Raw genomic sequence first — 22801 nt, forward strand, 5'->3', positions numbered from 1 at the left:
TATAACCTATTGTAGTAAGTGTGAAGCGGTTTCTCCTAGTGGTTTTTACTTGATTTCTTTTACAGCTAATGATATTGAACATCGTTTGATTGTGCTTATTGGCCATTTGTATATTTTCTTTGAAAAATACATTTTCAGATACTTTATACACATTTTAATTGAGTTCTCTTTTTCTTGTTGAGTTGTAGGAGTTTTTTCTTTTATTTGAAGATACAAATACTTAATCAGATAAATAATTTGAAAAAATTTTCTCCTCTCTGTTGTTTTTTCACCTTCTGGATGGTGTCCTTTGAAGCAAATTTTTAACATTTGATGAACTCCAATTTATCACTGTTTTCTTTGTTCTTTGAGCTTTTGGGGTAATATTTAAAATCTGAGGTATTTTATTTAAACTTTTATATAAAAAATAACTTAATTCTTAAGACCGTTCTAGGAGATGGGTGCTGTGGTTGTCCCCAGTCTATGGATAGGAGACTGAGGTGCAGAAAATTTCACTGAAATATCAGTGTCACAGCTACCCAGTGCTGTGGGATTTCAGACCCTCATGTTTGTCCCCAGCATTTGTGATCTTCACCACCATGCTCCACTACTGCCTGGAATCATTAATGAAAAAGTTTTCCTTTTTTGATTTCTTGATTGTTTGTTTTCTCATTGGGGAACTCACCTCTTCATTTTCCTTGCAGAGATCTGTGTAGGTTTATTTTAGATCTCATGTACTTATTTATTACACAGGCTCCAGTGATGATTGTGCCTAGTTGTTCTAATCAATTCATACTCAAGTCTTTCCTGCTCATGACACTAAAAAGAGAGTCATGATTTACATAATGCTCAAAGAAGAATGTACTTGAGTGATTTTATTTTTCTAACCAATCAAACAAATCAAATAAAAACCCGGTGTTGGAACAGATTATAAGCCCTGCAGAATAGGGTCACTGTCTTCCTTGTGTTTCATTTGATTTGTCACAGTGTCTGGATAGTGCCTTGCTGTCCAGCAGTTTTGTGAGTATACGGTGCTCGTGAATCATTGTAAGGAAAGAATTTTGACAACAGACTGTGTTGTTCATTTCACAAGGGAAAAGATCATATAGAAATACTGCTCAGATTTATTTTAAAATTAAGCTTGGTGTTTTGAGAAGGGTTCAAGAAACCATACAAAAATCTTTTTCACTAATTTTAAATCTATCTTAGACACATTATGCATACATAGCAGAGTAACTTATCAACTAGTTTTGACAAGAGGAGTGTATTATTGATTATCTATTTTAGTTGAAATATTCTACCTGGGATAAAGTAATCAGTGCCCATAAATGAACAAATATGTTTGTATTTCTATGCAACATGGGAGCAGACTTCATATGTTTCTATATAATATATATGACTGTGTGTTTTAATCTGTCTGTCAGTGTTTTTATAGTTTTTCAGCAATGTTGTAACTTTGGAATTCTTCTATGGAAATCACCCCCAATTCTAGTGCAGTTTGTACTGTGTATCCTGTCTTATGCATGGGATTCCACTGTCCCCTCTGTGAGGAATTTCCTCTCCTATTGAGTTAGTAGCAGAGTTAAAGGAACTGTGATTTCTAGGCCTTTGCTCTCCATGTGTTTGCAGTTGGCTGTCAATCAAGATTTTCTCTTTCTTGAGTTTTCATTGTTCAATTAGAATTTTGGAAATAACAATTAATATGTTGCAACACTCTCCCTAGAAACTTGATGTGTTTGTGCTTTTCAGTTTCCAATTTACAAAAAATGTAAATGCACTCCTGTTTTTAAATAGTCCTTTTTCACTAGATATTTGTTTACTTCTTTATAGTCAAAATATTTTTTTCCCAATGAATGAATCGGTTTGCATGTTTTAAAAGATACTTTACTTTTTAAATTTCTTATTCTAACAGGTATATTCGTTGTACAGAATTTAGAAAATAAGGATAAACACAATTATAACTTAAAAATGGCCTCTAATCTCACCTGGAGATACAGTTGTAAGGTTTGAAATTGAGAATTACAAGTCCTCTCAAACTCTTCTTCTATTTCAAGTACGGTTTGGTTACTGAGATCCTCGAATTCTCATATGAATTGTAGCAGCAGATAGTCAGTTTCTGCAGAGGAACCCACTGGGATTGTGATCGAGTCCACGTTGAATATATGGATCGCTCTGGGGAGCACTGCCATCCCAAGAATGCTGTAATTTGATTCAGGAATGTGCGTGGTGTGTCTGTCCAGGTATTTAGGTATTCTTTAATTTTTTTCAGCATTGCATAGAGTTTACATTGGATTATTTTACTATATATTTTGCCTTTATACTGAGGACAAGTGTGCAAGGTACCGGGATCAGAAGTGTATTGGAGCTCCGCAACTTGCTGCCACCATGGACGCTGTGCTCTTGCTTCGCCCACTGTACAATGTTGCACAAAATAGGACCTAAGTAACTCTCCCTTGAAAGAATGATTATATGATTGCTGGATGATGCTTGAGAGTCCTTGTGATGATATCTTTTTCCCAGAATTTCGCCTCTTCTTAACTATGCCCTTTCCCTTCCTTTCCTCCAGCCTGGGTTTCAGCCTGCCTGTGGCATTGATTTTCCTTGTCTGTGGACTCTTCCTTTCACTAGTTCGTGATAATGTTACATGTGAGATGTGGAAACTTGCTAGATGTCAAGAAAGAGCAAATCCATTGCATGCTAGATTTTTTAGAGTGTGTTATTGTATTATCGATTGAAATGAATTCAGGCTGACCCATTGAGCCATCCCCTGAGCTCTTTTTGCCTTCCTACAGGTGATACTGCTCTCGTTGCTGCATGTGCCCTTCCCCCAGACTTGGTTTTGGAGTTGAGTAAGTCACCATCACTGGAGCCCTCTCTTTAAATGATGACGAGAACATTTGCTCTATCTCCTTGTTTGGGGACTTCGATGAGATGAGGCAACAGATAAAGAATGGAGCCCCACCTCATTCTGACCCCCGCTCTTTCCGTTCCTTTCTCCATGGGAAGAGTACAATTCAAAAATATAAAGATTGTGAACTAATGAGATAGACAAGACAACCGATCATTTATTAAATACCCTTTCATGCCAGAAACAAATGTATTATACACACAAAAAGCACATAAAATACGGTAGTACTGTGGTTACAAACGTGGGTCCGAGTTCGAGTCCTGGTCTGGAGTGACAAGTCCTGTGAGATGGAGAATTGATAGGTCGGCTTAGCCTCTCTTGGACTTGTTTTCTGTCCTGCAGAGATGGGGCTCGCTAGGCGTCCCTCCCCCATAGAGGTGCTGAGGGGTGTAAAAGACACGTGTAGGCAGACCGAGCACAGCTGCTCTTTCCTTGTAAGTGCAGGATAGCATCGCTTTTGCGGTGATGGCTTTATGACCGCACCGTGTAGACTCTCAGTACTCCAAAGGGATGCCTTGCAAATTGGAGATGGGATTCTCACTTCTGTAAATACCCAAGGATTGTGTTATTGGGCCTTGCTGATTTGACTCTATTCTTTAGAAAGTACATAATGTAGATATATTTTTCAAACATGCATGAATTTTTTCTTTTATTATTTATAGTTCTACCCTCTCATCTCTTGGTGTGACTTTTCATGGAATCCAGGAAACAGTCCTAAGCAACCTGCCTCTTCACACTTCTCCGTGGTGGTTTCCTTCCTTGACTAGAAGAGGGTTTTGCATAGGTAATTTTGATTACTCCCCTTCTCTTGGAGACTGTCTGTTTTTCTGCCCATCTCTCACCTGTCCATCTGTCCATTTCTCTACACACTCATTCTTCTGACTTGTTTCAATAAGCATTTCAGGCAGCTTACAGAAGAACAGATACCAAATAAACAGGTGAGAAAATGGGGCCAAGTTCATACAGTGAGGCTAGGAGTTGAGCCTGTGTGAGAGATGCAAGCGTGAGACACACGCCTCTGCCTTGTGACTTATAAGATTGACAACATCAATGTGCCTGAAGCTCCCAGCAGACACAGGGAAACAGGGTTTGTGGGAGATGCTCATTGGCTGTGAAATAAATAAGTGGCTTAGTAGAAGCCCAGCCTTTCCAAGTACTAAGGCTTAGGAGAATATTTTAGTGTCTTCCAAAATCAGATTATTGCATCTTTTCTTTTTCAGAGTTTTATGTATAGTTGGTTTACATTCTATACCTGGAAATTTCTCCAAAACTTCTGCCCACGTGAGTCCCATGACTCGGGAATGGGGTGGTTCTGCTCATTGACGGGTGTTGGCCAGAAACGGAAAATGACAGCCTCAAAGGAGCCTGGGATTTATCAGTTATGTTTTGTCAGTGCTGTAGATTTCAGAAAATGCTTTCACCTTTTCTTTCCATCTGAGGCAGCAGCGCGCTCTCTTACCAGCATCAGGAGCTCAGGGCCACGGGATGGTGGGGGCTGACTGCACTGCCGTCAAGACAGCTGAGCTAGTCACTGCAGGTGTGGTTCTTTTACATACTGCAGTTCATGCTCTTTACTAGAATGTTTCAACAGGGAGTTAATTAACTGAGTTAATTAACATTTTATAAATATGATGCTTTGTTGAAAAGACAGTCATAGGCAGAATATAAGTTGTGATCACTTTAAAAATGGTTTCATTACTGAAATTTCAGTAGGAAAGATCCAGTTTATCTTATTTCCGCCTCTCTTTAAAAGTAACAAAGAAAGAAGACAGAAAAAGCAGAGGATGATTTCTGTTCTTCCTCTCGGCTTGCAGGTGCCCTCACCTCCAGTGGCATCCATCCAGACACCAGCACTGACACTGGCCGTGCTGAGAACTGCCTCAGACCTGAAGACACATCTGACAAATGGAAGGGGGACGCGCCCTGTTACAGCAGGTGCTCTCACTTTGTGGGTCCTTATGTAACTGCGTGGTGTTATTCAGGATCGCCCTTTCTACACTTTGTGACGCTGCTGCGGTGTCTCCTAGTTATTTGTTTCTGTAAGTACTCGTGTAATTTTCCAATGTGTGGTACTAGACATCTAAAAATGCATTTTTCAGATGAAAAATAGTGTGTATTTAATATAAATGTCTGAAAAAAGGGTCAAAAGGATCTATCCTGGTGCCAGTACTCAGAGATAATAATTAACACATTAACATCTATTTTCTGTTCTTTTCATCAGTGTGTATTACCTCTGTCATAAAAACCCGCGAGCAATGTGTGCCTGTATACTGTGTGGAGACCTCCATTTTCCATTCGGCTTATTACACATTTTTCTACAATATTCTATCTCCCCTGGCATGATTTTTAATGACTAGTATAGCATTCTGTCTTGTGGAGTCCTCGTCCATTTTACTTTGGACTTAAATAAACTTTTAAATTCCAAGTATACTTAACTGAAATTCTGAAAAGAGATCTGTTGTGGTACCGAAAGTCCCCTACTTCCCTTCCCCTTTTTTCCTGAGAGTAAAAACTGCTGACAATGTGGAGTATATATTTCATGACCTTTATGCCTATGTCATATAAATAAACACATACATACACGTATATGAGAAATCTATGTCTATGTGTGTGTATATATGCTTTATTGAAAAATAAGGCCATACTATATGTTTTCTGCAGCTCGGTTTATTCATTCAGGTATATATCACAGACGTCCTCTCCCTCCAGACTCACCCGGTCCTTTTAGATAGAGTAGAGGGTTTTCCTGATATGCAGGTTTGGTCTCTTGTGTAAGGACACCTTTCGTGGGAGCGTACTGTGGACAAGGCCTTGGACCACGCCGAAACACCGGAACTTTAGTGGCCACAGCTCACCGTGATTTACCGCATCATTGTCTTGATGGTGGACACTTAAGTTTTCTCCATTTTCCACTGTCAGAAAGGGTGTTTGACTGGCATCCTTCTTGTGCAAACATTCCTGTGATCTTGTATGAGTATTATTTTCGTTAAGTTTTCTGGAAATTTAGTCCTTGGATGTGACAACTACATAAATCACAGGCTCCTTTCAAGTGAATCTAGAAATTCCTTCTCCTGTGGGGCATGAAAAGATGTAGAATAACTTATGCAACCAATTCTCTATCGCTGGATATGATTTCACTTCAGCTTTTCTTCTCACCATTGTAAACAGTGCTGTGTAAATGCTCTGATAAGTACATCTTTTTGAACTGAATTTTTCTAAATGAAACGATTCCAAAATGTGGAGTTCAGACTGTGTGTACACACGTTTTTCAGAGTTTACATATCCATTGACATGTCATCCTCCAAAAGATCGCTCACAGTTTGTTCTCTCAAAGATGGACACTAGCTAGAATATCTTTTAAAAATATGTGCCAATATGATGAGCAAAATTACTTTTTCATTGTTTTAATTTGCACTTGATGACCAGTGAGGTATTGAGCATTTTTCACTCATTAGCCATCTGACTTTTAAAAAGTGAATGATCTCTTTTGTCCTTTGCACACATTTAAGTGAGGCAGCTTCTTGTTGCTTTGTGACAGCTCTATGTATATTATGAACATTAACCCCTTGTCTTCATCAACATGTATCAGAGAGCTTTCCCTTGTCATTTTTTGCCTTTCATTTTGTTCAGTAGGTTCATTTTTGTTGTGGCCCAAAATAATCTTAAGATTGTAAATGTCTTCTTTTTGGGTTTTATTCCTGATATTATTCTTAGAAATACTTTCTTATAATGGTATAAATTTCTTCTGTAGGTTTTTTTAATCTCTAAGATGGAGATGATGATGGTACTTGTTATAGTGAAGAGAAGTTGAATTAATATGAGCAAAGAATTATATTCACTGTTATTAGTACTTTCTAATATTCACATCACATTCTGTAATTTTTCTTGCGGTCATTATGACTGGAATAGAATTTGTTTTTTCCAGGGGATTCTCTGATTGTCCCAAGACAATTATTGAATTCCTACTTTGCTTTTTAACTTGAAATCCCACCTGTAAAGAATACTTATGTACACTAGAGTCTCTTTTTGAGCTCATGGTTTATTTTTATCAATCTTACTTTCTTACACTAGCACTATATCTTACATATTGTAAACATTTATTTATTATCTGACAGTGCGATTTTTTGATTCTCTTTTCGATCCCAAATTTTCTTGGTTAGTATTATGACTTTATTATTCCTGAAGAATTCTAATATAATTTTTCAAGTTAAAAAAAAAAGAAGTGCTGTCGTGGGATTTTTTAGTACTTTTGAATTATCTTTAGGAGAACGTACATTTTTACAAAACTGCTTTCCTCCATACAAAATGTTGATGTCTCTACTTTCACACCTCTTACTTTACCCCACAGTACAGTCCTGTACTTCCTCCATATACAACATGGGCATTGTTTTTGAGTTTATTCCAGATTATTGTTGATGTTTTTGTTAATTATTTAAGTCAGAATTTTTTGCTATTGTATATTTTAACTGTTAAAACTGACACCTAGGAAGGCAGATTCGGTTTGTAAATACTCACTTTGTAACTTCTCATTTAAAATTGTAAGTATTAAGTACTTGTTACAGAATCCTTTCTTTTCTGTTTTTAAAAATTTGTTTCCAAGATTCTCAAAATGGTCATAGCAAAGTAGTATAGGTGGGGACAGAGATGGAGAGAGGTTGTGTGGCTCATGTACAAACTGTGAGCACTTTCATGGCTGTGTTTACGCTGGAAAAGCCGCTGAAGAGTCCAGGATAAAACAGGGGTGGCTTTGTATGCAGTTGAAAGCCAGCTTTCTTGCCTGGTGAAGCCTGGTGGGCGTGACAGGTAGATGATCAAGGTCGAATGGAGGTTATTGGCTGCACAGAGCGCTGTGTCTGAGAACTGGAGAATATCGCCATGGGAAATGCTTGGTGCCAGGAACAAAGCAGAGGAGATGGGGACCCTGTGTGTTAAGGAATTTCCAGCCCTCGGAGTGGGAAGATCAGACTCTGCATTCAGATCTGAGTTTGAATTCATCCTCTTTAGTTTACTTGTCCTCTGACTTTTGTCAAGCTATATACCCTCTTTCACTTCCTGTTTTCTTATCTCTCAAAATAGGAGAATTACAGCCTGCTGCTAGATTGTTTGATCAGGTTAAATAATTAGTGTCTATAAGATGCCACGTACAGTCACAAGCTCAGTGAGAAATGGGCTATCACCTGTTCTTCTGCAACTCAGTGCTTGACAAGACATGTGGGAAAGCCAGTCCGTAATTTGTGTGTGATGCAAGTAGGAACAAAATTAATGTCTTGCCTTTCCCTAGCAGTATACTTACAGCTTTGCTTCATTTACTTCTTTCCTCCTTTCCTTTCCCCTTTCCCATCCTCCACCAAAAGATCCTGAGACTCTCTCAGAATAGTAGATTCAAATTACTTGAAAGGTTGGCTCATCCTCATGAAATGATAGTAACATAAAAAAAATCTGTGCACATCCCAGAATACATTGTATTTGATTTACACACACACGTGTGCACACATACACACACACAATCAGGCTACCTTCCACCTGCAGAGGGATAAGGACCACTTTTTCTGAGTTTTCACTCACTGAGCTTGAGAACAATGTCTCTTACACAGACTTTCACCAGGCTTCGTGCATGGTGTTTTTAATTGAATTTCGGCTTTGTGGCCATAGATATAGTCTCCTAATAGAAGAGAGAAAGTGGAGACATAGACATTCTGCTGAGATATTGGTGTCATCATATTTTAGTTGGAACGGACTTAAGACAGCATAGAGTCGTAACATTATATGGGTGAGAATCCATGATGTTGTAACTTGGACAAGAACATGGACCTTCTGCCGTCTTGTCCACAAGGGTGAAGAGGCAACTGGGCAGGGGATGGTAGGGATCCTTCTTGCTTGAGTTCCATGTTCTTGCTAGTTTTCATTGCTCAGCTGCCTTTAGTTTATGTCCATGAGGCCTCTCATGGGAAGGTCACTCTGTCCTGATAGATTGAGTTTCTTATCAGCAAAAAGCTCTGGACCCACTCATATTTCCCAGAGTTTTCTGCTGACCTGCTGACACTTTATATAATTGAGACCTAAGAAACTACTGAATATAAAATCCTTATTGTTATTGTTTGCCCTCAAGTTCCATAGGAAGGGGTGCTGTCTCAGGCTGTCTAAAGCCAGATCTGAACAAAGATAGGGTGACAGGCTGTGCTGCTGGTCCTCCACAGTTGAAGGGGATTTCCAACTTAGCTTTATATTCAAGGCAGATAAGTTCAAATCTTGCCTTTACCAGTTATTATCTTTGTGAATTTGGGGAGAAACTGTACTTTTTTGTGTCCAAATTTGTTTATCTGTAAGTAAGTTCAGTATTTATTTTAAGGTTTCTGTTTTAGAATTGAATGAGCTAATACTCTCATTTATACCTAAAATAGTGATCTCATGGTTCTATGCTGGTGCCTTGGTAGTTGATTACTAAGGGACTCCGCAGTGAGAATGGGGGTGGGGGACCCTGGGTAATAGAGCTTATATTCCAGGATATGCTTGTAAAAGACTGGATGTGCAGTGGATTTTTAGTAAATATCTACTCCTTTCCTAATCTGCATTGATTGTGTATATATCTTTATACTAATATATGAACAATTTTTATTGCAATTTAAATATCTTTGTAGTATTTACAATATCTAGTTATAAAAATACGTGAAATAAAAAGATTTGAAATTATTTTCTTTTCAATAAGCAAAACAAAATAAAATAGAAAAGAAAAAAGTTTTGAAGGAGTAGAAATAATTTTATTTCTGTGGAATCAATTCCTTGTAATAGGTTTTTTGTTCATGTTGTTAAAAAGCATATAAAATTGATAGGTTGTGAAATACTGGAAATGAGGAAACAGTGGAGACATACTACCTCTAAGGCAGTCAATTTGTTACCAAGTCCAAACTCGTTCTGCTTGCTGCATGACAGGCCAATTAATCGGGAGATGAGATGTTGGAGTAAGGAAAAGAGACTTTATTTGTAAAGCTGGCAGACCCAGAAAATGGCATATTGTTATCCAGTAGAACTCTCTTCCCCAGGGCAGAATTCAGTCTCCTTTTATACTAAAAAGCGGCGGGGATGTGGCTGGTTGTTGCAAACTTCTTGCTGTATGAATTGTTTGTCCTTGAAATCCTTTGTTCCTGCAGCTGTCCATGTGGGTCAAATTATGGTGCCCCTTTAAAACCTCCAAAAAAAAAGAAAGGTTATTCACTATTTTACAACTTGCCATCTATACATAAGTGTAGAAGAGCAAATATCCTTAAAGATCAGAGCCCGGAGAATAGGCCCTCCTGGATATTTCAGGCTAAAGGCAACTTTCTTTTACAAAAGGTGCAGAGATAGCAAGTCTGAGCCTAGAAAACAAGGTACAGGATTAAAGCCAAATGAACACATCTAACATTGAGTGAAATTTGTTCTTTCTATTACAATTTCTTTTTCTCCCTCATAAATAATTTTAGTAAGGAACATGAGCAATTTTTTTATTTTTGCTTCTTAATAAAGGACTACAACTACAATTTAGTGAGCAGGGATGCTGTGCGTGCCTTGGTGTCACAGCAAACTCTTGTTTGTGGTGGTCGACCCTGCAACATGCCTGATGCCCCGTGAGTGTTGGTGAGGGTCCCCCTAACCAGGGGCTCTATTCAGGAACCACCATATGCGCGTTGACCTCTGGCACCTCTTTTTCAGCTGCAGGAAATTTTTTCAGATTCTATGATAGAAAAATCACTCCAGCTAGGGATAATCAGGGAATAAAGAAAGAGGAAAAGGGCTTGAAGTAGAGTAGAAGAGAAAGACAGAAGCTCAGGGAGCCTGGGGGCTTGGCAGCGCTGCCTCGGGAGAGAGAGGAGCAGAGGTGTGGATGGGACCGGCTACGGAACCAGCTCCTGCTGCTTTCCCTGCACCCAAGACACACAGCTTTTAATAGGGCCCAGAACTCTCTCCTGGCTGGATGTCACCCTGGGCAGAACCTTGAGAATCGAAGGTAAGGGGTGGGCAGCACTCACCTTGGGGGTCACTGAGGACTTTGGTCAAGTCCACATTGACTTTTCCAGTCATGTGCCTTCACCTGTTCTTTATCTCAGGATCTGAGAAGCAGGAGCAAGGAACTCAGGGAGAGATCCAGGAAGATATCTGACTGTGTTAAGAGACGACAGTCACAGTGACACTGGGAGCGAAGACACTTGCAGCAAAGTAAAATAACTTCACAACTATTGCATCAGAGCTGCATGTGTGAGAGAGCCTAAGCCTGTCTCAGAGTGCAGGGGACAAGCGGAATGGAATGGTAAAATTAACACTGACAATTGAAATTTTGTTAAATAGCCTGCTACTTTTAATTTTATCACTTCAATGTATGCAGGTGTATTTCTATGAGCATTTATAGGTTCACACAACCCCACCAGCCCCTCTTGCCCCCATGGGGGATGGGATTTCTCAAGCACAGTGCCCCTCCTGCTTGCTTGGGCCACACTGCAGGTCCTCACCTGGGGCCGGACTGCTACAGTACACTGAGTCCCCGAGGCACGGCCTGGGATACATGACAGGAACAACTGTGCTCTTGGCTGAGGGCCTCCATTTCCCCCTGCAGTGTAAGAATGCCGGTGACTCAGTTAGAAGCATGCATCCAAGCCGTCCTTCCGTGTCATCACCATCTAGAAGCGGTGCCTGAATCTTCTGAATTTCTGCAGAATGTTGTTTACAATCACCTTGAGCAAGTGAGTGTGTGTCCTCTTTCAAGTGGAGGAGTTACTGCCGTTTTCCTGGAACTTACTCACCACTAGTCCATCTGATTTTTCTGTGCTAGGATTCAGTATGGCCTGCTAATAACTCTGCAGTCAGATCTAGAAACCCTGATGAAGAGGATTATTTATTTTCTTTCTTTATATGATAGTATTTTACTTTCAAATTTCTGAGTTTTCAGTTCTTGGAGGAATTATTTCGGGGGTTGGAGAAACAACTTTGCTCTTACCATCTTTGTGACCTGTTGCTATATGCGTCTCACCTGTCTTCTGTCACTTGTGAGGCGGTACTATTTTTGACCCTGTCCGGGTTGTTCATATTTTAAAACATAAAATCTGTAAAAGTACAGTCCCTTTTACTCCGAAGACATTCCACAAATACTCCTTTAATCTGGGTATGGTTTTAAGAAGACACAATAATTAGAATATATACTTGCAGGTTGCCAGTGCAAAATCCCCAAATTAATAGTCGAGCTCAACATCTAAAATCTTTCTAATCTACCATGGATTTGTATGGATAAGTGAAGTAGTTTGCTAAGAACTCAATCCTCCCAAGCTGATGCTCTGCCAGATGGTGGAGCCGAGGGACGAGGGTGTGTCCTGCCCTTCCTGAGCTGACAGTTTCATGGCAAAGACCTTCACCAGGTGAAGAAATTGAAGTTTCTTCTAAGAACAGTGGGTCTGAAATGAGTCCAAAAGCGTGGGAGAGACACAATCACATTTGTCTCAAGTAGGGGAGAGTGGCTGTGGGGCCACTTGGGAGACTCATGAGTCCAGGTGGGCAGTGTTGTTGGCTTCCACTTGAGCGGTGGGACGGTCAGTGGGTAAAAGCGAACAGATTGAAGGCATGTTTAGATGGTAAAGAGGAAAGGATCAATGATTTCTGTGAAGGTAGGATGGAGTAAGGCCCAGGTTTCTGGGTGGATTAATGAGTTAAATAATGGTCCTGCTGTGTTCTGAGGAGGGAAAGCAGCAGAGGGAGTTCTGGGGGAAAACTGATGAGTTCAGCTGTGGGTAAAGTGAAAGGCTGTTAGTTGTGTGGTCTGGGAGCTCTGGTGAGAGCCAGTAGTGAGTAGGGGGCGGGGAGAGAGACTTTCAAATCATTTTGTCTTGTGAAAATACATACAAGAATGAGTAATGACACAACCCCTGTATATTCTGGATTTAAAACCCAGTAACATTTTGCTATATTGACTGCAGGGGTTCTTAATTTTTTAATAGAAATAAAATAAATAGAAACAAAATAGTGGAGTTAATGAATATCTTAGAGTTGATGTGTGTCCTTGTATGTATTTTCATACCTCATCTGTTTATAAACATAATCTACAAAAAGTTAACTTGCTTAGCATTAGAGTTAAACAGAGGGACGTGACACACTCTGTTGGTGGTTCAAGGTGATTTCTTGGGCAAATTATGTAGCCTCTCTGTGCCTTAGTTGCATCTTCTGTGACTGCCCCCGTGCCCCTCATCACAGCTGATTTCCTAGACTAGATGTTGGGAGGGAGGCTGCTGAAGGGAGTAAGAGGTGGCAACTGCTAGGGTCACTGAAGAGAGAGACAAAAACAGATTAAAGCCGAGAAACTGAGTGCTAATACCCTCAAAGGAGAAAGAATCCCTTAGTTTTTTGAGCCACTTAGCCTAAGAGAAAGAAAATCATGTGGATCCAAAGCTCTTGAGCATATGAGTATTGTGGGTGGGAGGGTGTCATCAGAAAAGGGTTGAGAAAAGGCCTTTTGGTTTCCCTTTACGTTTCCAGTAAGGATGAGGCGCAGAAGAAAAACCACCCGCTTCACTGTAGAAGGTGCTGTTTTGTGCGAAACTGACCGAAGGTTGGAAACCATTCATCAGTGGTGCTGGCAAAAGAAGAGACTTCTGGATTGGGTGGGGCACTTGCTGTGACTTCCAGGTGACCTGCTGGTTGGGGGCTGTGAGGCGGGCAGTAGGTTTGCAGTGTGACCTGGGTATAATCCCTGGCAGTGAGGCTGCTGATCTGACTAGCAGAGCTGGGCAGACACCGTCCTAACGGGGCTGCTCGGGATGAGGCCTGGGACACCTGCCATGCTGAGGGCGAGAGGAGAGCTCCCCTGAGGTTGTGTCCCTGTGAAGATTAGAAACGTCCTCCTGCAGGGGAGGAAGAGCCTCTGAGCAGCGGGCCGGATGCACAGGCAAGACCAGCCTGAGCACGGAGATTTCAGGAAGCCGGAATTCATACAGGCCCGAACAGCCTTGTTCCTGAGAAACTGGAGGGAAAAGATGCTGCAAATGCAGGCTAAGTTCAGACACTATTGTGTGTCATGAGTGATAGGAAAAGACTGTTCAGGCAGCCACGAGAGAACCCTGTGGTTGTCCCAGTTGGGCGTCACACAGGAGGGAGGAGCAGAGTTATATACTTTGCCACTTATTAGCTGTGTGACTTTGAGCAATATCACCCCACTTCTCTCTATATATATCTACATCTGTAAAGAGACACAGTGACAAGCTCGTGTCATCAGAATGCTTTGTTTAGCTCTGATCCCCTTTGTCCAGTCCTGTCAGTGCTGCCCTGCAAGGTTCTGCAGCGGCTGCTCTTGCCCTGTGATGGGAGGGCATAAAAGGGCATTGTAGCACCCGAGGGCAGAAAGGGGTTGCTTTAAAAGCAGACATGTAGCCTCCTGCAGCTGCAGACCTGCAGGCAGTTTGGTTCATGGTCGTGGAGAGGACTTTGGAGGCCTTAGCGTCGTCTTAAGACTTGTTTTCCCTTGGGGACCTGATTTGCCTTTGCAGATTAATGTTGAAGATTTGGGCTTCTGGCAAAGCTGTTTTCAGAGATGGGTATATACGTAAAATATCATATAAAATAAAATGATTTATTTAACGTGAGCGACTTTGCAGCTGTTGGGAAGAGCTGTGTTGGCCTGGTCTCCACGGAGGACACCAAGGGTCAGCAGAGCGTGCGGGAGGGAAGGCAGCCTGCAGTGCTTCTGCGGGGGGTTCTCCCCAGCATGGTGCTCTGCTGAGTTGACTCTTCTCTGAGTTTGGTTGCCAGAGGAGCAGACAGCAAAGTAATGAGTTCTGGAGGGATTGTATAATGACAGGAAGAAATAGGAACCTGGAGATTTTCTGGACTAAAACACGCTTTTGGTTCCTGATTCAGTGTGTTCCATTACAGAATTGATGAGTTGTGTCTATTCTGGGACTTCATTGAAATAAACGTTCAGCCTAAATGTTAAGGGATTTGGTTTATTTGGCTGGAGGACTCGAGCCGGGATGACAGCCTCTCAGATCACTCTGAGGGACTGCTCCCAAGAGGTAGGGGAGGAGCTAGGATAAATAGAATCTTTACAACAAAGATCAGGTAATTGGAATAATAAAATATTGCTTGTTATCTAAAGAAAACCAGATATCTCAAGTTCAAGTATTTAGTGGTTTTCTATGTATGGTGGGAAGCAAACATTTGGGTCATTGAATTCATTCCTTTGGCAAGCCCCTGGCTATCTAGGGCCAGTATCCTGTCCTTTCTTACTCTGAGTCTGCTCAGAGGGCACCACTGTGAGTGGCTGAGAGGCCGGGCTGTAGGCATGTACTCGCTGGGGGTTGGCAGCAGCTGCTGATGACTCGGATTCAGCATTCTTTGTTTACTGTCATGGTTGCAGTATTTTCATGCACATTGTAGTATTTTCATTCACAGTGTTCCCCCTTGGTCCTAAATTCGACCAATATTTTGAGAGACATTTCATGACCAATTTTGTCCCACGTTGCTAGGATCGCTCATTCCTAGTTCAGGTGAAGAATCTTCTGAGTTGCCATTCAAGGTGTTAGTTTTTTTTATCAGGCCCTGTTGATACTAAAAGTTCTCTGGATCACCTGTCTTACTACTCTATTATGATCCAGGAAGTGTTTAACCTTCTTTGCTCATTCCCATACCTAGAATCACACTATTATATTTATTTTATTCAGGGTTATAAATTTTATCTGTTTCTTCAAGATGTTTAGCCATCATCAATCTTGTGGGCCTAGTTACACATTGGGAAATGTAACAGACAACAATTTTATAAAATAGACAGGATATAAGTAATACAGCTAGTAACGTTAATAAAGTCACGAGTAAGAATTTAATAGTCGAGAAGTTGTATTTTTGGGTTAAAATTTTGCTTGTGTTTCTGAGTTTGATCCTATGAGAAAGTTCATATTTATGGTCAGGGTCAGAGCAGGTATTAATTGGCCAGTTGAAATCTCCCACCTTGTAAGATCAACAGTGGCCTAAACAGAACTATAATTTCTTTTTAGAATAATGTTTCTGAGGGCTACCTAGTTAGAGCCTTGTATTAGGGAAACCCACCAAGGTAACACAGAAGTACTAGACATAGGTAATTTATCATAAACTTAACAATTGGAGTAGTTCATAATCAAAGGTTGGAGAAATTATCAAAGTAACTGGTATACAGTCCTGGTCCGGTGTCTTGGGTCAGCAGTCTAGCTCAGATGTCGTCTTCTTCTCATCCTGGTATGGAAGCTTTTTCTCCATTTGGGCATTGTTTTAAGGTGAGCAGCGCTCTATAGGCCAGTGCACTGCAGGGGCTGTTTCAGATAGGAAATGAATCCGAGACTCCGTTTCCTTCAGCTTTGGTGTGTATGGTCTAGTTAAGAGTATCTGAAAAAGGATCTTTCCATTCAGGTTGGAGACAGTTCTTTAAGTCATGCCTGTTGCAGTATGTATAATCCCCTGGCTGCAGGTCATGGGGCATTGGAATTTTACCCAAGGATAGATTACTGAGCTTCAGAATCAAACCTAGAGTATTCTTTTCATAATTCAATTAAACTGTACAGCAGTGTGACATAACAGCAAGGAATGATCTGGGAAGTGTCTTAGTAAATATGGACCTCAATTAAGAAAACTAGAATTTAATATCAACTAAAATATAATTTTTTTCTCTCTAAAGTTACCCTCAGTTTTCTCAAATATAGCCAAATCAAGATTAATTTCTTTACAAATTAAATCTGATTATTTGATCATATAGGCTTTTTAAATTGACTGTGTTGGAAGTTTTAATACGGAGTCTCAGGGTAGAATGTTAATAAGGTTTTCTAAGGCCAAGAAAGCCACGTCAAGGCTTTTCATGGATTTTTGCCTTACAGATTTAGGTAAATTCTTTTCTCTTTAAAATCCTTAAAATACCTTTATACTCCTATATCTCTTAGGAGATGATCTCCCTAATTTGTCTGATAGAGCCACTGGGGACCTAAGTATTTTTAGTCTTTTGAGGGATCAGATACAGAGAAAAGATAACTGTTCCAAGTCTGTATACATAGTTATAATTTATCAAATTGCTGTGAACCATAACTAGCTTAAGGAGAAGAGATTCTTTATGTCTGGGAAACAGGTAAAAAGGCAGTAGTATTTCAAACAATATCAAAAATTATAACCATATTCAGCTGGTTAATCAGTCCCATGTAACTAATTCTTTTAATGAGAGTTTTCATTAGAACTTTAAAATTTCTTACCCAGTTTAGTTCAGTGCTGTAGTTTGAAATTTATTAGAAATCAGTAAATCTCCTTGAAGAGAAAGCATTTTGCAAAACCATCAGAAGAAAACAATTAACTGTCTATAAATGACAAAAGATTTAAAAGCATGGTTAAACACCGTTACACTATAATCAATAAAGAAACCTGTTCACTATACCCAGAATTATCACTGGTAACATTTCAGATAAACCAGAATTTTAGGGAGTCCATATAATTTCTACAATACCTATATTAATAATATTTCTCATTCAATATAACCTTAGAATTTTTATGATTCATTTGACAATTCCATGTTATTTAAAATGCCAAATGAAACTTTATAGTTAAAAATCTCTCTTTGGGATGTTTCAGGGGCCTTCTGTAGCATCCCAAACTTAACTGGAGATTAAAAGAATTTTAATTAATTAAATTAATTTTTATTTAATTAATTAGAATTTTATATTTGGGGAGCTTTTTGAAAGATTTCAGAACACTTGATCAGATAAACATATAGATCACTGTAATGTAGTACTAATTCATTAACAAGAAAATATGTCAAATGTAAAGTCAGAACAGATCAGCTAAGTGGTATAAGAAGTTTTACAATCTGTTACTGAAGGTGGATTAATATTTTAAGAAAATTTTTTCCTCTTAACAGAGAGAAAACCAAATCTAATCTTGTTCCAGCTAACTTCTAAGATTCATTTACGTTGCCCAATTTGATTCTAAACTTAGCCAATTCTGACCACGTACAAAACTTTCCTCAGGGTTCCTTTTCCACAAGCCTTCCACAGCTTTCTATACTTATATTAGTGTGTCCCTTATTTTGTCTTCCCTTCAGAGGTAACCAGTTTCAGGAGAAAGTCACTATTTTTCATTAACAAAGTATTATTCCATTCTTACATCTTCCTTTACGCATTTATATTACTTTCCTAGGATACTGAGATCATTCCCTTACTAATAGAGACTATTTCTGTGTGACACCAACCATTTATTAATATTTCTAAACACCTTTAGTTTCACTGTAAGAGGAAGTTAAATGTTAAGTAATTCATATTTCAATCATTTTATCTGAAAATGGCATAGATATTTAATAAAATCTTGTCATTTAACTTAATTTAGCACAACTCTAGAATTTAAAGATATCAAACATTTAGAGATTATTTTAAGCATACATTTTAAAAATATATTTTAAATATTTACCCAAAGCTCTCATCTCATTTGCATTTAATTTACTTAAAATTTTACCACAGCACATTACTTTTATTTTTTTTTTGACAAATCTGCAACAGATATAACAGGATCTTATTTGACTTTCATTAAACCTAGGTACAGTAAAGGTATTATAGTTAAGATGGATGATTTTAAAGATGTCTATATTTATTAGAACATACTTAAACTAAACAATATCAAATATTACCTTAATATTGAATATTTTCCAATTCACATGACACTGAAAGTCAATTTGTTAAGTTTTTATTTTAAAAATACTTAATTTTTAAGCTCTTATATTTTTACGTCAATTAAGCAGAGCTCTTTGACTTCGAAATTTTTTTTTTTTAGCAGTAGAAATATCTCACTTCTATAATCTGTATGCAGGCTTATAAACAGACAAAAGCTAGAGATCTCATAGCTTCACTTTAAAACTTACTTATATTTATAATAATAGTTGGAGTAAGCTGAATTTGCTTGCTCAAATCACTAAGGCTTACTATTTATGAAACAGATAATTAAGATTTCCTCACAAAGTCTGAAGGACCCGTCAGAGTTCTGAGTTCTAAAATGCCAAAAATTTCATGGCCTCAAGTTTTATTTCGTTGAGCTAATTAGGCTCAGTCCTAGGTCACTGTTTGTTGTATTTATATTTCTGATCTGCAAGACAAAGACACTCTCTTCCAGGTCCCCAGAGAACAGCTCTGTCACCCAGACCCAATTTTATCTCCTTAATTGGCATTTTTGTATCAGTGAGAAGAGCTGTAAACAAAGAATTCCATGTTTTAAAACTAAGGTTTTCTTTATTTTGTCTTCCAAAGCTTGCATAAGACATTTATTAAGGTCTCTTTTCCTTGAGTTATAAGTTAAACCCAGGGTAAACCTATATTTTTTTTTTAGCTACTCAAATTACTTTTTAGATTTACGTTATATTGGACGTCTCAAGTAACTATATTGGTTTCCTTTAATTTGTTCAATTAATATTTTCAGAGGGACAGACATGTGCCCAGCCTTATAATACCAAGAAGGGGAAGCGTTTTTCCACTGAAACATATCTATCCCACAACATAAGCAAAAGGTTTATATAAAGACCATCTAAATATACCAATTTCACAAACTTTTATCTCAATTTTATTAAATCTTATACCTTTAATTTTTATATTTATTAAGTTTAATCAATAATTCTTATTTCTAGAAGGAGTGACAGAAACCTTTTTTTTGTGGGTGTACATTGTATATAATTTTATAGAAGTCTCTAGGATGCCCAAGTTTCAGCCAAAGAGCTTAGGCCCTTCTCGATTTTTAATTTCATTAATTGGTCTGTTGTCCCAATCCTTGATCAAGTATTTCAGTCTACATATAAATATATTTTAAACTGTGGTAAATAAAACGGACTTGTTTGAACTTTAATGTTGGGGGGGAGTAGGTGAACTCTTTGGCCCTTTTTTTTTAACTTTACGTAGTGTAGTATCAAAACCCTGTATGTAAATCCAAAAATGTCCATTTTATTTATCTCATTCAAAATAACCATATAAAAATATTTATCCTTTTGGGATAAGCCACTTATCTGTTTTTTTGACATTTTTACAATCCTTTTTCCAGTTATTCAACCTAATTAACATTAATTATACTAAGTTTTTATTAGCATCTCTAGAAACATTTATCAGAAAGGAAAAACAAAAATGTAGCTTTTCAAACCAGTTATATTTTTATATCTGAGTTCTTAGGTTAACCATTAGATATATTTTTCTGCATTAAACTTTATTTTAATAGGTACCAATAAAACAGCCGTTTATAATGAGATCTCTTTAAACTTTCACCAATTAAAAAGTTTTTCCAAATTAAAAAATCCATCATATGGCCATCAATTTATATATATATATATATATATAGTGATTTTACACCAATAAGATGAAGAGGCCCTTCCACATGAGAGTCGGGGTGTTGCCTAAATAAAATTCAAAGGTTTACTCTCCAAAAGCTTAAAGCCTTCGTGGTCCAGGCTGATGCAACAAAGTTTAAGATGGCAAAATATCTGAAAATTGGTACAATCAAAGAATTGCTTAGAATCCCAATTTATTTGCGTGGCCACCGTATGTACACAATACTTGAACCTTTTGTATGGCAGAGTCCAAGGTTTCCTTTAAAAACTAAACTAAACATATATATACTTACATGCACACACTTAAAACATCCAGAGAAAGATAAAACGTTTACATTTCAAGGACACAGGAAGAGAAATCCAAGTTCCCACTAAAGGGGATTTTGTTATTATAAGTTCAGAATGCCAAAAAATGTTTTTATCAGGCCTGGTTATTTCCAGAGTGAGTTTTTTTTTTTTTTTCTTATTCCCAATTAATGTTGTAAGTTTTGTATGTACATAAATCTGGCTGGGGTTTTACTTGGAGACTGGCAATCTGTCATTTCTTTTTCTTTTCTTTTCTGTTATGTATTTTTTTTTTTTTGAAAGTTCTATTCCCCATTGTAAGGTCGGGTTCTCAGAATAAATTTGCTAGTAAGATTTTCCACAGGGACAACTCTGTGGCATGAAGTCTTTGTGTCTACCACTCCTGGAAGATTCCCTGTCACCCGAGAATGCTGTTACCAGCCAGGAGGATGGTCCAAAATTTGGAGTTGAAAGTTTCCTCATAAGAGTTTTACTTTTATCCTGAAAAATTCAATGGAGGTAACCAAATTGAGGAAAACATTAGACCAGCCTCTTACCTAACCACTCAGTCCTGAACCCAGTGTCTTTCAACTTGGACCCACTCGGGATGTCTCCACTGGGTGGGTAATTCACCTCAGTTTCTTTCAACTGGAGGGCCACGTACCTGGATACACCGCCAGATAAAACTTAGGATCATCAACCAATATGTGAGATCTGAGAACCAGGAGAGACTCAGCCAAATTCATCTGGACCCCCCGAGGAGGCGGATGAGCACAAAGGGCCACTGCTGGTACCAAGGCTCTGGTTACTTGGAGAGTTCAGGTGGAGAGAAATCTGCTGTGGTGCTTCATGATGTCCAAAACTGTTGACTGAAATAAACGTGCAGCCTAAAATTTAAGAGTTATGTTTTATTTGGCGGGAGGACTCGAGCCAGGATGACCGTCTCTCAGAACTCTCTGAGGGACTGCTCCCAAGAGGTTGAGGAAGAGCTAGGATATATAGGAGCTTTACAACAAAGACCAGGTTGTTGGAACAATAAAAGATTACTTGTTATCTAAAGAAAGCCAGGTATCTCAAGTTCAAGAATTTAGTGATTTTGTATGAATGGGAGGAAGCAAATATTAGGACTCACTGAATTCATTTTTTAGACAAGCACCTAGCTATCTCGGGCCAGTAGCCCGTCCTTTCTTATTCTGAGTCTGCTCAGAGGGCACCATTGTGAGTTGCTGCAGTGGCTGGGCTGCAGGCCTGTCCTCGCCAGGGAGTGGCGGAAGCCTTTAATGACTTGGTATCAGTATTCTTTGTTTACTGACATGGTTGCAGTATTCTCATTCACATTGTAGTATTTTCGTTCACAGACCGAATATGGATAATCTGCAAACTTGGAAAGCAACTGAGATGGAATTACTGCAGATACCTTCTGCTTTAATAAGCCGTGTGCAAACATAAACAGGGAGGAAGCATACACTTGGATTTGGAGGTGTAGGAAAGGGATCCTGCACATTGCAGGAGAACGCAATGCAGAATTCCTTAAGTCCACCTTTCTTTACTGTAGTGGTTTCTGAGAACAGTTTATGGTAATTAAACAACATTGACAAACGGTGGCACACATTGCTTTTAAGAGATGGCCGGCTGCAAACTTTTATATTGGACAGGTGGAATTCATAGGCAAGTGGTCAGGTGGATGGGAGAGAGATGGAGCCAAGGCCTGGGCCCAGATTCCGGTTTAAATTGCCATTTCTTCACCATAGGGCCTTGGAATAGAATGCATACTCTCAACCTGTTGGTGAATCTGTGAAATGGGCATGATAATATTCATTTCTTCCTGGGATTGTTGTAAGATCTAAAGAGTATTATAGCACACATGAAGCATTTAACACCCTGGCACTTAGCAGTGTTCACTGTGTGGGGCCGCCCCGCTTAGCGTGCGTCAGAGCCATAAAGGCAGCATTTGTCTGTTGAGGATGAACTTGTAGCCCCTTGGCTAGGTTGTGAATTTGGTGATTTCCTTTAATACTTGTAACTCTGTGTGACATGGGCAGTTATTTTCATGGACAGATGAGGAATCTCAGGGTAAAGAAGACTGTGTAATTTGCCCAAGGTCAGACCATAATTTTGGGTGCAGGGGCCTCAGTTCAGCATGGGCCCCTGGGCCTTCTGCTCTCTCCGTTCAGCACCAGAGCCAGATATGGAGTTGGCTGTTTCCCTGCCCAGAATATCCGGCAGGACCCAAGACACACCTGGCCCTGTGCTGCTTGAGCAAAAACTCCGGAGGAGAGGGAGTTACAAAAGGGATAAACATAAAAACATACGAC

The 22801-nt window shown here is 39.1% G+C and overlaps 1 protein-coding gene and 1 long non-coding RNA gene across 2 annotated transcripts in view; both read left to right on the forward strand.

Annotated features, from left to right (window-relative positions):
* The window catches only part of LOC140687908 (trafficking protein particle complex subunit 9-like), a 169580-nt gene that overhangs the window by 25093 nt on the left and 121686 nt on the right, over positions 1-22801 (forward strand). Inside the window, exon 5 of the mRNA XM_072945833.1 lies at positions 3550-3671. Within this exon, the coding sequence (XP_072801934.1) occupies positions 3550-3671 (122 nt within the window). The remainder of the gene's footprint in view (positions 1-3549; positions 3672-22801) is intronic.
* On the forward strand, positions 4807-13654 carry LOC140687911 (uncharacterized). The gene is made up of 4 exons (XR_012062540.1): positions 4807-4926; positions 10972-11171; positions 11475-11601; positions 13382-13654. It is a non-coding gene; the product is annotated as an uncharacterized lncRNA (long non-coding RNA).

The sequence above is a fragment of the Vicugna pacos genome, chromosome 21 (assembly GCF_048564905.1).
Source record: "Vicugna pacos chromosome 21, VicPac4, whole genome shotgun sequence".
Taxonomy (NCBI): domain Eukaryota; kingdom Metazoa; phylum Chordata; class Mammalia; order Artiodactyla; family Camelidae; genus Vicugna; species Vicugna pacos.